The sequence below is a fragment of the Rhinopithecus roxellana genome, chromosome 9 (assembly GCF_007565055.1).
Source record: "Rhinopithecus roxellana isolate Shanxi Qingling chromosome 9, ASM756505v1, whole genome shotgun sequence".
Lineage (NCBI taxonomy): Eukaryota > Metazoa > Chordata > Mammalia > Primates > Cercopithecidae > Rhinopithecus > Rhinopithecus roxellana.
This window is the reverse complement of record NC_044557.1, coordinates 38,216,002-38,230,992: the sequence shown is the minus strand read 5'-3', so window position 1 is coordinate 38,230,992 and position 14,991 is coordinate 38,216,002. Positions and strand designations below refer to the sequence as shown.

General features: G+C 40.5%; 1 protein-coding gene across 2 annotated transcripts in view; it reads right to left on the bottom strand.

Annotated features, from left to right (window-relative positions):
* Positions 1 to 14,991, bottom strand: part of MTFR1 (mitochondrial fission regulator 1) — a 71,075-nt gene that overhangs the window by 18,825 nt on the left and 37,259 nt on the right. For both annotated transcript variants that reach the window (XM_010371568.2, XM_010371569.2), the window contains exon 4: positions 3,017 to 3,132. In XM_010371568.2, coding sequence (XP_010369870.2) covers positions 3,017 to 3,132 — 116 coding nt within the window. The remainder of the gene's footprint in view (positions 1 to 3,016; positions 3,133 to 14,991) is intronic.

Here is a 14,991-nt window from a genome sequence, read left to right as displayed (position 1 = left end):
TATAGTTTTGCAGGATGTTACCATTGAAGGAGACTGAGTGAAAAGCATGTGGAATTTCTCTGTATTGTTTCTTATACATGTGAAGAATCTACAATTATCTCAAAATAAAAAGTTTAAATAAAATAAACATCTTAAAAAAGAAAGGCTCTTTACCTGCTAATCCTGCAATCCCTGTGTTTATCTACTGCTATGTCCTTATTTCTACTTGTCACTCAAATCGAGTTCCTTCTTTGCTCTTGGATTATTTGATTCTTATTTTATCCAGCTAATACCACTCAAATGAAATTACTCTTGCTAAAGTCAATGATAATCTTCCAACTGAAAAACAAAATTGAAACGTGCTAGTTTTTCTATTTACTCAGCCTCTAAGTGTTTGACACTGATCACCAATCCTCTTCTATAAAAACTCTACCTCCTCTGCTTCCATAACAATATCCTCTACCAGGTCTTCTCCTGCCTCTTAGCTGTTCTTTGGGTGATGGGTTGGGTGGGAGGCGGGGGGCAGGGAGGGTGATCAGGGGAGGAGGCTTTTTCTTTCCTCTAACTTCAAAATGCTGGTTTCACTCAAGGTACAAATGCTCTTCACGTTCCATACATGCTTCTTGGGCACTCTCATATTCAGCCATTCTATCTAAATATTATAGACTATAGGCCTTCCTTACCAATATCTATTCACATAAACTGTTTCTAGATCAAGGTGAATATCTCACAGAAAACTCAAACATAAAATATTCTAGACTAGACTACCCTCTCTTATTCTCCTCAGCCAAAACAATCTGTTTTCCTACATTCGTATAAATTATAGCTGGGCACAGTGGCTCACGCCTATAATCCCAGCACTCTGAGAAGCCAAGGCAGGTGGATCACCTGGGGTCAGGAGTTCAAGACCAGCCTGGCCAATGTTGTGAAATCCTGTCTCTACTAAAAATACAAAAATTAGCTGGGCATCATGGCGGGCACCTGTAATACCAGCTGCTTGGGAGGCTGAGGTAAGAGAATCGACTGAACCCGGGAGGTGGGAGTCACAGTGAGCCAAGATCGCACCACTGCACTTCAGCCTGCAGCCTGGGCAACCGAGTGAGGCTCTGTCTCAAAAAAAAAAAAAAAAAAAAAAAAAAAAAAAAAAAAAATTGTTTTACCATCCTTATATTTATCCTAGGCGGAAATCTGAAAATTTAGGATAACTAGACTCTGACTCTGTAGGCTCTTCCTTCCTTAATCTCCATATCTAATAAGTTTTTATGTCATTTTAATTTTTCTGAATCTCATTTAGCTTTGAACCTCTTCTGCCAGTTTCTTAATTCAGTTAAATTCTGATCATCTCCTAGTTGGTCTATCTCTTAGTCTGGCTCTTTTCTTTTTATTTTTGAGATGGAGTCTCGCTCTGTCACCCAGGCTGGAGTGTGGAGTGCAGTGGCGTGATCTTGGCTCACTGCAAGCTCTGCCTCCCAGGTTCAAGCCATTCTCCTGCCTCAGCCTCCAGAGGAGCTGGGACTACAGGCATGCGCCACCACGCCTGGCTAATTTTTTTTTGTATTTTTATTAGAGACAGGGTTTCACTGTGTTAGCCAGGATGGTCTCGATCTCCTGACCTCATGATCCACCTTTCTCGGCCTCCCAAAGTGCTGGGATTACAGGTGTGAGCCACCACACCCGGCCTTCTTTTCTACTCTTTATACTGTTTACACGTTGGTTTTACTAGTGCTCAAATTTCTTCCATGGTTCCACACTGCTTTCAGGTTCTATATTGCTTTCCACAAACGTGGACTTTTCTATGTTTCTTAGTGTCACGTGTAAGACTTTTAAACCTCAACCTACTTCTCATCCTCATCTCCTACAGCTTATCCTTCTTTTCTGCTCTCTAGTCTCATTGAGCCATCTGGCAGTTCCCAAACATGCCACAATGTCTCCTGGTATTACCTTAAAACAAGTTCTTTACTCTTCCAGGAATACCAGCCTTCCATTTACTTGGCTCCCACTCAGCCTCATGATGGAGCTCTAGCATTTCCTCCTGAGAAGTCTTGCTGAACATCTCTCATCCTGCAGTGACCATCTGTAATTACCTTGTAGACTTTACAGTATCAACTGATTTCCTTCTTAATCTCCTTTTGACTCAAAAATTTTAGGAAACATTCTCCAATTACACAAAAATTCTCTACTATGATCCAGATTGATCCCTTTGCCCCAGTGAGACCATTGTAATTATTGTACTTATCTAAATTATTAATGATCATTCTTTCTGGTCTCTTATATTAGAATGTAAACTGCTGAAGGACAAGGAATTCTGTCCATGAGGACTTAGGACATAATTATATGTCTCTAAAAACTTTACAAATACTAGCCAAGTCTTGAAAATGAACATACCAGCCTAGGCAACATGGCGAAAACTCATCTCTACAAAAAAATACAAAATCAGGCTGGGCGTTGTGGCTTACCTCTGTAATCCTAGGACTTTGGGAGGCCGAGGCGGGTGGATCATCTGAGGTCAAGAGTTCGAGACCAGCCTGGCTAACATGGTGAAATCCCGTCTCTACTAAAAATACAAAAATTAGCTGGGCATGGTGGTGCACACCTGTGGTCCCAGCTACTCAGGAAGTTGAGGCAGGAAAATCACTTGAACCAGTGAGTTGGAGGTTGCAGTGATCCGAGATCACGCCACTGCACTGGTGACTGGGTGACAGAACAAGACTCTATCTCAAAAAAAAAAATTAGCGGGGGTTAGTGGTGCATGCCTGTGATCCCAGCTACTTGGGAGGCTGAGGTGGGAGAATCACAAGAGCCTGGGAGGTCAAGGCTGCAGTGAAGCAAGATCACACCACTGCCCTCCAGCCTGAAAAACAGAATGAAACCCTCTCAGAAAAAAAGGAAAATAAATAGAAAAGAAGACTGTTCAAGAAAAAGAAGACGGTGCATTACTAGAGATAAAATTAGGCTATTAAAAGTAAGTACTGCAAATAATATCATTCTTTAAAAAAACAGATAATGCATCTCAGTTCTGATAGCCTTCCAAACTAACCTTAGTCTTGCTGAACATTCTCCTTCTTCTTTGGCTACCCATCCAACATCAGCAAAAGACGCCACTGCATCCTCTCCTGGGTGGCTGGGACTCCATTCTGTTGCATGGCTGTTAATCTATAAGTTACAAATAGGGAAAGTTCTTCATCTGGCACCAAAATGTTAAGAGTAAATTTTTTTTTACTCACCTAAAGGAAAATCGTCAGCTCTGCTGTTAAAAATACGAGTGGTTTCTAACTCTTCCACTGAAGGTCTCCATGATTAATAGTCATAATCATATTGTTGCCTAACAGTGTATGACAATTGCAGAACTATAATTTAAGTTTATTCGGTTTTCATTTTATAAGCTGTTTTTTTGTTTGTTCGTTTGTTGTTGTTGTTTTTTTTTTTTTGAGATGAAGTCTAGCTCTGTCACCCAGGCTGGAGTATGGTGGCTCGATCTTTGGTTCACTGCAACCTCCGCCTCCCAGGTTCAAGTGATTCTTCTGCCTCAGTCTCCTGAGTAGTTGGGACTATAGGCACGCACCACCACGCCCAGCTAATTTTTGTATTTTTAGTAGAGACAGGGTTTCACCATGTTGACCAGGCTGGTCTAGAACTCCTGACCTTGTGATCCGCCCGCCTTGGACTCCCAAAGTGTTGGGATTATAGACATGAGCCACCGCGCCCAGCCTATAAGTTGATTTTTTAAAAAACTATCCTAGAAAATTAAGAAAAATTTTAGAATCTAAGCATGAGAAACCACTTTTTTCTAAAGAGATTTTAAAAGGTATGTGTAAGCAGTGGGGTATAGGAACAAGCAAACTGGCAGGTGGAAGTTGCAGTGAGCCGAGATCGTGCCACTATACTCCAGCCTGGGTGACAAAGCAAGACTCTGTCTCGGGGGAAGAAAATAAGAACAACCAAAAGACCAATTTGAGCTAAATCCAGAAATATTTCTAAATGGCTATTATATAACTGTTTTGTTATAATGTTTTTATATATGTATACATTATAATGTTGAAAATGGTTTTTAAAACTCCTTAAATCTCCTACATTTTAAGTAAAAGTATTAAAGAACAAAAGAACAAACAGCAGAACAGAATTCTCTACCTAAACTTAACATGGATGCTAACAAAGAATATTTTGAAATAAATACAAAAAAAAAAAAAAAGACAGGTGTGGTGGTTCCTGCCTACAATCCCAGTACTTTGGGAGGCCAAGGCAGGCGGATCACTTGAGGTCACGAGTTTGAGACCAGGTTGGCCAACATGGTGAAACCCCATCTCCACTGAAAATACAAAAAAATTAGCCAGGCATGGTGGCACACACCTGTAATCCTAGCTACTCAGGAGGCTGAGGTGGGAGGATTGCTTGAACCCTGGAGGCAACAGTTGCAGTGAGCCGAGATTGCACCACTGCACTCTAGTCTGCATGACAGGGTGAGACGGTCTCATAAAGAAAAAGAAAAAAATAAAATAAAACACAAGACAAGCAGGTATCTTGAAACTTATCTTGAAAAACAAGAAAGATAAGTTAAATTTAGATTTTGTTATACATATAATAATGCTTGAGTCAAAAAGTCAACAAATAATAACTTTTAAATAAAGTTATCAGATTAATACTTCCTAAAAGAGTGAGTGAGGTTTAAATAAAAAAGAAAAACAATCAATCCACACTTTTTAATTAAGGAAAAAATGAAAAGGCCAAAGAGATTTAGTCATTAATATGTTTATCAGAAAGTTACTCTTGGGACTCATGGATTGTTCAAACCTCCTCAATGCCATCATTGCCAAGTCAAACTTTTGGAAAATATACTTAAATAATGCCTCTTCCTTAAACACAAAATATATCATGCAGACACATAATACTAACATTGTTGACAGTTTAAAATATCTTCAAAGTAATATTATGAATAAAACGTTAAACATATCAGCTGTTGGTATGTGTACTCTTCTGGTATGATCATCTAATCAACTTAATAAAGTAGCATTAAAAATAACATTTTAAGGGCCGGGCATGGTGGCAGGAGCCTGTAACCCCAGCCACTAGGGAGGCTGAGGTACGAGAATCACTTGAACCTGGGAGGTGGAGGTTGCAGTGAACTGAGATCGCGCCACTGCAATCCAGCCTGGGTGATAGAGCAAGACTCGATCACACACACACACACAAAATGTTAACAATAAAGTACTAAGAACATCGAGTATCTAAAGCACCTTAAATTCAGCCAGGTGCGGTGGCTCATGTCTGTAATCCCAGCACTTTGGGAGGACAAGATGGCGGATGGCTTGAGGCCCCAGTAACTTGAGATCAGCCTGGGAAACATGGCGAAATACCCGTCTCTACTAAAAATACAAAATAATTCGTCAGGCGTGGTGGCGTGCGCCTGTAGTCACAGCTACTTGGGAGGCTGAGGTGGGAGAATCATTTGAACCCAGGAGGCAGAGGCTGCAGTGAGCCATGATCACACCACCACACTCCAGCCTGGGCAACAGAGTGAGGCTCTCTGAAAAAATAGAAATTTTAAAATCTTGCCCTCCACAAAAACAAAAATAAATCTAATAATGAACTTAGGATAAAAAGGCTTTCAAAATACTAATTTGCATGTAGTGGAAGTAATTTGTAGTCAGATGAGGAAAAAAGTATAAACTTCAGTAAGTAAATTCTCAAGCTATAAGATCAAAGGGAAGATTTTTGTACTTCTCCCTATGTAGTTCAGAAACTTATCCAAACAGATACTTAGCAAATCGGTATCTCACACAACTTAAATAACATAACTGGGTATCATATTTGATCTCAAGAGTTGAGAAATCAGGTAATGTTCTGTTCCTACCCATTACTGAAAACAGAATGGTATCCTGATATTCCCATAACACTGTAATAAGGAGATTCTAAGTGGGTTATGTGGCTATCCTTCAGCAGGAATGTTCCCCTAACACTGTAATAAGGAGATTCTAAGTGGGTTATGTGGCTATCCTTCAGCAGGAATGTTCCCAAGCCCTGTGAGGCTCCTAGCGGAGATGGTATTTAATGGGCTGTTTTGTACAAGTGTTAGACAAATCCTAAGACTAAAATCTGAATGGTGCCTTCCTAAGGTGCTAATTCGTGAGATGATCAATCTGATCATGACCCTTTGTTCAGAAATAAAAATTCTGTTCCAATATAATGACTAGTTGGTAGAAAGTTAGGTATATTTAAGACAAAGCCTTCTTACTTTCCTACAAAAGTTACAAAAATAGTTGTTTTCTTCAAAACATCTATAAAAGGAAACAAAGTGTGGGGAGGAGGGAAGAAAAAAAGAAAAACAAATCAAACAAACAAAGTACTACTTTTCTTTTTTGTTTTTGTTGAGATCAGGTCTCACTCTGTCACTCAGGGTGGAGTGCAGTGGAACCATCTTGGCTCACTGCAACCTCCCACCTTCCAAGTTCAAGCGATTCACCTGTGTCAGCCTCCAGAATTACTGGCACATGCCACCACACCTGGTTCATCTTTTGTATTTTTGGTAGAGATGGGGGATATTGCCATGTTGCCCAGGCTGTTCTCAAATTCCTGGGCTCAGGGGATCCACCCACCTTGGCCTCCCAAAGTGCTGGGATTATAGGCATGTGCCACCATGCCCAGCCACTACTACTTTTCTAAGAATACATAATCAAAGAAATAGAAGTTAACTCATTTTCAGGATATCATAAACAGTTATTAAGGATGAAACACATTTCTCAATTTTACATCTATAAAATTAAATAATGCCTCCATAAAATTAGTATGCTAAACATAAAATGCCAGTTTTTGCACAAACTTTTAAGAAACAAAACAACAAGATATAACAAACTATTCCACGGACTTAATTTGGATCTTACTTAAGCCTTAATTATGTAAATGATACCATGTCCATAATATGTGCTCAATAAGATGAAAATGTTAATGATGCTCTGAAGAACCAATTCCAAAACTGATAAGATGTATGTCATTTCTACTTGACATCCTGTCCCACAAAACAAAATAGTTTTGGCATTTAAGTCAAACTCATTCAAAAGACAAAATAAAACCAGAAAAAAATCTTCTTTATAAAAGGCCATTTCAGGTGTTGGTGAAGGAAGCATTCATTGAGTGACACAGGCATGGGACACAAAGGACAATTTCCAGGACAATGCACTTAGTAAAGTACAAGTCAAGATGAAGTCAGCCCTGGCAAGGACTGACAGTAAGAAATTCTTGGAAATACGATGTAGACACCACGACATGCATAGATGACCGATGGAAAGTTTGAGAAAGAAAAGGACAACTTACTGAAGGTTCCCAGCAAGGTCCTGTCCTACTACAGCTATTGTCAGTGGAAAAAGAAAAAAAAAGTGAAGAGATAGAAATTTTTTTTCAAAATCACATTTCATTCAGAGCAAAAATTCAATAATAACACTAAGTTACCCAAAATTCAATTTTATTTTAGAAATCTTACTGAAGCAACTTTAATTTAAAATATTCTGATAATGTAATATACCAAAAAAAATCAGTTCATTTAATAAAGTGCATATTAGTAAAATACAAATGTTGTATAATAGTAGAAAAGCTTAGAATAAAAATGTTAGGAGTACTAACTTCATCCTCTTGTGACTTCATAAAATAAACACACAGTACTGGGAACTAGGATTTGCTGCAAAGGGCATAACAGTAAATTACACTCATTCTAGTTTACTACCATTTGTTTATAGCCAAATGCATAACATACACGGATTCTTTGTATGTTTGTTTGTTTGTTGTTTGTTTTTGAGACCAAGTCTTGTTCTGTTGCCCAGGCCAGAATGCAGTGGTGCAATCTCAGGTCACTGTAACCTCCACCTCCCAGGTGCAAGCAATTCTCCTGCCTCAGCCTCCCGAGTAGCTGGGATTACAGGCACCCACCACCATGCTTGGCTAATTTTTGTATTTTTAATAGAGACGGGGTTTCACCATGTTGGCCAGGGTGGTCTTAAACTCCTGACCTCAAGTGATCCAACCGCTTCAGCCTCCCAAAGTGCTGGGATTACAGGTGTGAGCCACCTCGCCTAGCCCACATATACATATTCTTAATAGCAACATAGTAAAATGATAATCTCTAGCTTTTTACCTACATAGATTTAATTATTTCTCTTTTTTCTACCAGTTGCTTCCACGCTAAGAAAAACTAAAAGCAGGCCGGGCACGGTGGCTCACGCCTGTAATCCCAGCACTTTGGAAGGCCAAGGCAGGCGGATAACAAGGTCAGGAGATCAAGACCATCCTGGCTAACACGGTGAAACCCCGTCTCTACTAAAAATATAAAAAATTAGCCGGGCGTGGTGGCGGGCGCCTGTAGTCCCAGCTGCTGGGGAGGCTGAGACAGGAGAATGGCATGAATCTGGGAGGCGGAACTTGCAGTGAGCCGAGATTGCGCCACTGCACTCCAGCCTGGGCGACAGACTGAAACTGTCTCAAAAAAAATAAAAAATAAAAGAAAAACTAAAACCAGAATTTCAGAGGTTTTTGTTTTTTAAGATGAAATCTCACTCTGTCACCCAGGCTGGAGTGCAGTGGTGTGATCTCGGCTGACTGCAACCTCAGCCTCCTGGGTTCAAGCAATTCTCCTGCATCAGCCTCCCAAGTAGCTGAGATTATAGGTACTTGCCACCATGCCCAGCTAATTTTTGTATTTTTAATAGAGTTGAGGTTTCACCATGTTGGACAAGCTGGTCTCAAACTCCTGACCTCAAGTAATCCACCCGCCTGAGCTTCCCAAAGTGCTGGGATCACAGGTGCGAGCCACCATGCCTGGCCTGTTTTTTGTTTTTGTTTTGTTTTGTTTTGTTTGTTTTCTTCCTTTTTTGAGACGGAGTCACGCCCTGTCGCCCAGGCTGGAGTGCAATGGCGGGATCTCGGCTCACTGTAAGCTCCACCTTCCAGGTTCACGCCATTCTCCTGTCTCAGCCTCCCGAGCAGCTGGGACTATAGGCACCCGCCACCACGCCAGGCTAATTTTTTGTATTTTTAGTACAGACAGGGTTTCACCGTGTTAGCCAGGATGGTCTCGATCTCCTGACCTCGTGACCCACCTGCCTCAGCCTCCCAAAGTGCTGGGATTAGAGGCGTGAGCCACTGCACTTAGCAGAATTTCTGTATTTTAATACAGTATAGTGACATATGGTGACACCATCAACTTGTCAGGTGATATGCCTGTGTAAAGAACACTAGTCTGAAAGATGGAACACTAAATTCAATATTCTAGCCCAGACTCAGTCACTACTATTTCTGAATGTGATTACTTTTTAAAAATGTATTCTTTAAAATGACAAAGTTGTATATATTTATTATGTTTGAAATATGTGCAGTGGTTCAATTGAATTGGATTACCTCACGTACTTATTTTTTCTGGTGAAAACACTTAACATCTACTCTCTCGGTGATTTTCAATATACAATATATTGCTGTTAACTATAGTCACCATGTTGTAAATGTATCTCTTGCATGGTCACTATTTTAAGTGAACATTTATTAAAAGTTTCCATATATAACACACTTAGAATAGTAGAAGGCAAGAGAACAAAGCCACCAGAGGGAGGAAAATGTGTGTATTTCTGAAAATAATCTTTAAGGGTAAGCAGCAGTATCCTTGTGGAAAATAAGTCTTTAAGAGATCAACTGCCTGAGATGAATAAAATGGCCACAAACATTTGTTGGTTCCTTTTTTTTTTTTTTTTTTTAAGACGGAGTCTTGCTCTGTTGCCCAGGCTGGAGTGCAGTGGTGTGATCTTGGCTCACTACAACCTCCAGTTCCTGGGTTCAAGCAGTTCCCTCCACCTCAGCCTCCTAAGTAGCTGGGATGACAGGAACTTGCCACCATGCCTGGCTAATTTCTATATTTTTAGTAGAGATGGGGTTTCACCACGTTGGCCAAGCTGGTCTCAAATTCTGACCTCAGGTGATCTGCCCACCTTGGACTCCCAAAGTGCTGAGATTATAGGTGTGAGCCACCGTGCCCAGCCATATTCAGTTAGTCTCAAAACTACTATTTCACAATGCCTTTTTTTTTTTTTTGAGACGGAGTCTCGTTCTTTCGCCCAGGCTGGAGTGCAGTAGCGTGATCTCGGCTCACTGCAACCTCTGCCTCCCAGGTTAAAGTGATTCTCCTGCCTCAGCTTCCTGAGTAGCTGGGATTGCAGGCACTAGCTATCATGCCTGGCTAATTTTTCTATTTTTAGTAGAGATGGGGTTTCACCACGTTGGCCAGGCTGGTCTTGAACTCCTAACCTCAGGTGATCCGCCCACCTCGGCCTCCCAAAGTGCTGGGATTACAGGTGTGAGCCACTGCGCTGGGCCCCACAATGCCAAATTTATAAAACATACTATTGGTAGCTGAATTCAGTAATCTTTAAGAGCTAACTGACTATAAAATTATAGCTAAAAATAACAAAAAATGAACATCAAATACAGTATGACATCACATGCTAGCATATTCCAAATTATCTAGGAGTTATTGAAACACGCGGTTAAATTTAACAGTTATTTTACATATTAATCCAGGTATGCATCTTCAGACAGCTCAGATGTTCAAAGATCAATATACCATACTACTAAGTCTCCCACTTTAATAGTTCCTGACTGACTGGAACCTTTTCTTGGTTCCTCAAACAATTTATATCTGGCCTTAGGATCTCTGCACATGCTATTCTCTCTGCACACAATGACTCCCTCAACCTCTACTTGTCTCCCCAACCCTGTAGAGCAGGCTCTTCGTAATCCTTAATTGTCATTCCTTTAGAGAGGCCTACCCTGAGAACTCCTGATATTCTCCCCCATGCTATACTACTTCATACTATATGACATTTACTACAAATGATAATTATATCTTTATTATATCTCTCCCACTGAATCACATAACTAATAAATATCTCTCCCACTGAATCACATAACTAATAAGGGCAGACATACATGTCTGTTTCATTCACCACTCAATACCAACACCTAGCATAAAGTATGAATTTCAAGTTTACTTGCTATATAAAGATGTGCCATAACAAATGGCCATTTTACTTCCAGATTTAATCACCGTGTGTGAGCTTTAGTAGGAATCTCATTCATTACTCTTTTGGTTACTGAACAGTCGTTTTCCACCAATTCCAAAAACCACTGCTTGCAGTCCAAGAAAATAGCTTGGGTTAGGTTTACCAGAGAGAAAAAGGTGAAATTACCCAATAGTGTTGGTATTCAAACTACTATAACCACACAGCCAAGTCCCCAACCCAGGTTATTCTGAAGTACCTCACTTGGTAGTACTCAGAATCACATTTTTGGGGGTATTTTGCCTTAAGGTTTTTTTTTAAATGTAGTAATACCCCAATATACTACACTTACATTCTATGTTTCTCTTTAATTCATACAACTTAAAATACGTTAAAATGTACCCCAAAAGTGCTTTAGTGAATACTTACAATTGCCAAAAGATAATATGTCACTGTTTAAATGTGTTGGTAAACACAAACTTTCTGTAGCAAAACACTAAAACAAAACTATGTCTAAGGTCCTCAACTTTAGCTGCATAGGATCCTGAAGAGGTTTTAAAAAACAAATACATGAAATTCAGAGTTAGTAAGCTATTAAACAGGACCTGGATTTCTTTAAAAGCTCCCTAAGAATTTTAGTACAGAGGTAGGGAAGCATATAGAGCCACAATGGAGGACGAGGCCTGAGCATGGGTTTTTTTTTTTTTTTTTTTTTTAACGCTCCTGACGATTTACATGCGTCCAGTGTTAAGAACCACTACAGGATGGGCATGGTGGCTCATGCCTGTAATCCCAGCACTTTGGGATGCCGAGATAGGTGGATCACCTGAGTCAGGAGTTTGAGACCAGCCTGGAGAATCTGGTGAATCTCTACTAAACATACAAAATTAGCTGGGTGTGGTGGCCCATGCCTGTAATCCCAGCTACTTGGGAGGCTACGGCAGGAGAATCGCTTGAACCCGGGAGGTGGAGGTTGCTGTGAGCTGAGATCGCACCATTACACTCCAGTCTGGGCAACAAGATCGAAACTCCATCTCAAAAAAATAAATACAAAATAAATAAATTAGCCAGGTGTGATGGTGTGCGCCTGTAATCCCAGCTACTCGGGAGAGTGAGACAGAGAATCGCTTGAACCCAGGAGGCAGAGGTTGCAGTGAGCTGAGATCGAGCCACTGCACTCCAGCCTGGGTGACAGAGCAAGACTCTGTCTCCAAAACAAACAAACAAAAAAAAACCACTGCAAATTAAAACCTCTGCATCCCACTCCTCCTTATCCCCCAGAGTTTACTGCTTTTGCAAGCCCCTCCATGAACTGAATTTTCTTTTGATGTCATGAATCTAGAATAGAACTAGGAGACAAAGAAGGGTCTGTTCTCCTAGTGTGTCTTAATTTAGTTCCTCCCTCCACAAGGAAAATGATATCCAAAAACACAAAATGCTTATGGCCACAAGTGTGTAGGTGTGCTGAAATGCACATATGTGAAAGGTAGAAAAGGGCCAGGGGAAGTTAGCTTGCTTCAACCAAAGTAAATGTGAAGGGTCTAGAGATCCTGTTTTGAGTGTAAATTAGCCAATTAATTCCTAGAGCTAACTGAAGTACAGGAGAAGTAATAAAACCTATGAGGTTATAGGCTGGTCTTCAATAACACAGCAAAGAAACATGTATTGGGTGTCTTTCATAGGGCTTTTTACATATGTCACCTCATTTTATTGCCAGCACAATAGTCACTGTGCCCATTAATTGGATGAAGGTGTGACTAAATGTGTTGGTATGTGTTCTGATTTGTGACCCTATAAAATATACAGAAATCCAATCTGTAAAACAGAAGAGTTAAATTATTTATTATTATTTTACTTTTCTATAAGTTATTGGGGTACAGGTGGCATTTGGTTATGTAAGTTCTTCAGTGGTGATTTGTGAGATCCAGGTGCACCCATCACGCAAGCAGTATACCCTGCACCATATATGCTGTTTTTTATCCCTCGCCCCCCTCCCAAAGGAGTTAAATTAGAAAACCAAATAAGATAATTTGCTCTGTAACTATAAAGGGGCAATAACGATAATAACAAAACCACTACTAGCAGTAGTACTTTTACTCTGCACTCACTATGTATGAGTCATTATGCCCAGGACTTCACATGGATAATCTCATCTAATGCTCAAAACACAAAGGAATGTGCCTGTACTGCCTATCATTTATATAAGAGTCTTACTTGACCAACGATACATGGGTTAGCTAGTACAGACAGGAGATGCTGTGATCTAGAAGGAATATACTGAGATCTAAAATTTCAAAGGTGAAACAGTTTCAAGGCTGACAGGGTTGAGCTGTTGCCAGTGATGCAAATACTAGGAAAGGAATGAAAGTGAAAGTCAACAGAAGTAGAGGAAGCAAAGAAAAAGGAGGCTGCATTTCAGATGGGTTCTCCAAAAGACAGTGAAATCACCAAGGACAACGGGAAGACTGGTTTTGACTACCCAACTTCACTTTCTGCATTGACCCCATGACTGTCCTGTTCTCAGTTTAATCCACTTCAACTTGGATATGGTCTCAGTATAATGATGTCCACTTGCCCTGTGCCCCACAGTAGACTCCCCGTCTCAGACTTTCAATAATAATATTTACCCACACTGGACTCCCAGATAGCCTGGATATATTCCACATCAATTAGTCCCTAAATTGAGCTATAAAAATAGGGGGAAAAATGCATTTTCAATATTATTACTCAAAACTGCATCCTCTATACATTTTGAAGACTACATCTTTTATATTTCTGATAAACAAAGAAGCAATGGAGATACAGAAGGATGACAGCATATGTAAAACATTTAACTAAGTAGCAGACAAAATACTTTTTTTTTTTTGAGACAGAGTTTCACTCTTATTGCCCAGGCTGGAGCGCATTGGTGCGATCTCAGCTCACAGCAACTCCCACCTCCCAGGTTCAAGTGATTCTCCTGCCTCAGCCTCCCGAGTAGCTGGGATTACAGGAATGCGTCACCACGCCCAGCTAATTTTGTATTTTCAGTAGATACAGGGTTTCTCCACGTTGGCCAGGCTGGTCTCAAACTCCCGACCTCAGGTGATCCACCCACCTCGGCCTCCCAAAGTGCTGGGATTATAAGCGTGAGCCACTGTGCCCGGCCACCAGACAGAATACGGTAACACGGATGTTGAATTTAAAAAGACTCAGTATGGGCCGGGCACGGTGGCTCACGCCTGTAATCCCAGCATTTTGGGAGGCCAAGGGAGATGATCACCTGTGGTCGGGAGTTCGAGACCAACCTGGCTAACATGGAGAAGCCCCATCTCTACTAAAAATACAAAATTAGCTGGGCATGGTGGCACATGCCTGTAATCCCGGCTATTTGGGAGGCTGAGGCAGGAGAACTGCTTGAACCCAGGAGGCGGAGGTTGCAGTGAGCCGAGATCACGCCATTGCCCTCCAGCCTGGGCAACAAGAGCGAAACTCTGTCTCAAAAAAAAAAAGATTCAGTATACCTGGAAATAAAAATCTCACTATAAACAAATGGCTTCCATCTCTACTACATTCTCAAGTAGGTCATCAATGTTTCTTTTACCTTACTCTTCCCCTTACGTTAATCCATTTCTTTTCAAATGCAGTTCAAATGAGTTAAATAGAATCCTCTTTTTCTGCTCATATCCTTTTAATAGACTGATAACATCCAGAAAGAGAATTCTCCCAAGTACATGTACTTGACTCTAGTACTTCAGCCCATTGACTGTCAAGGCAGACTTGGGGGTTGCAATCAGAAAACGTTAGATATCTCCGTGTCTCTAGCTATACGAATGCAAACGCTGAAGTAAGTTTTCCTGGAACTAGGAAAACTTAACTAGTAAAGATAGTTAACTAGAAAGAAACTGATGGAATTGAACAATCAGAAAAAAGTTTATAAACCTTAGTTAACATAATAGCTATTTGAAGGAAACTGGCAAATAAGCAATGAACAATCTTGTCAGTC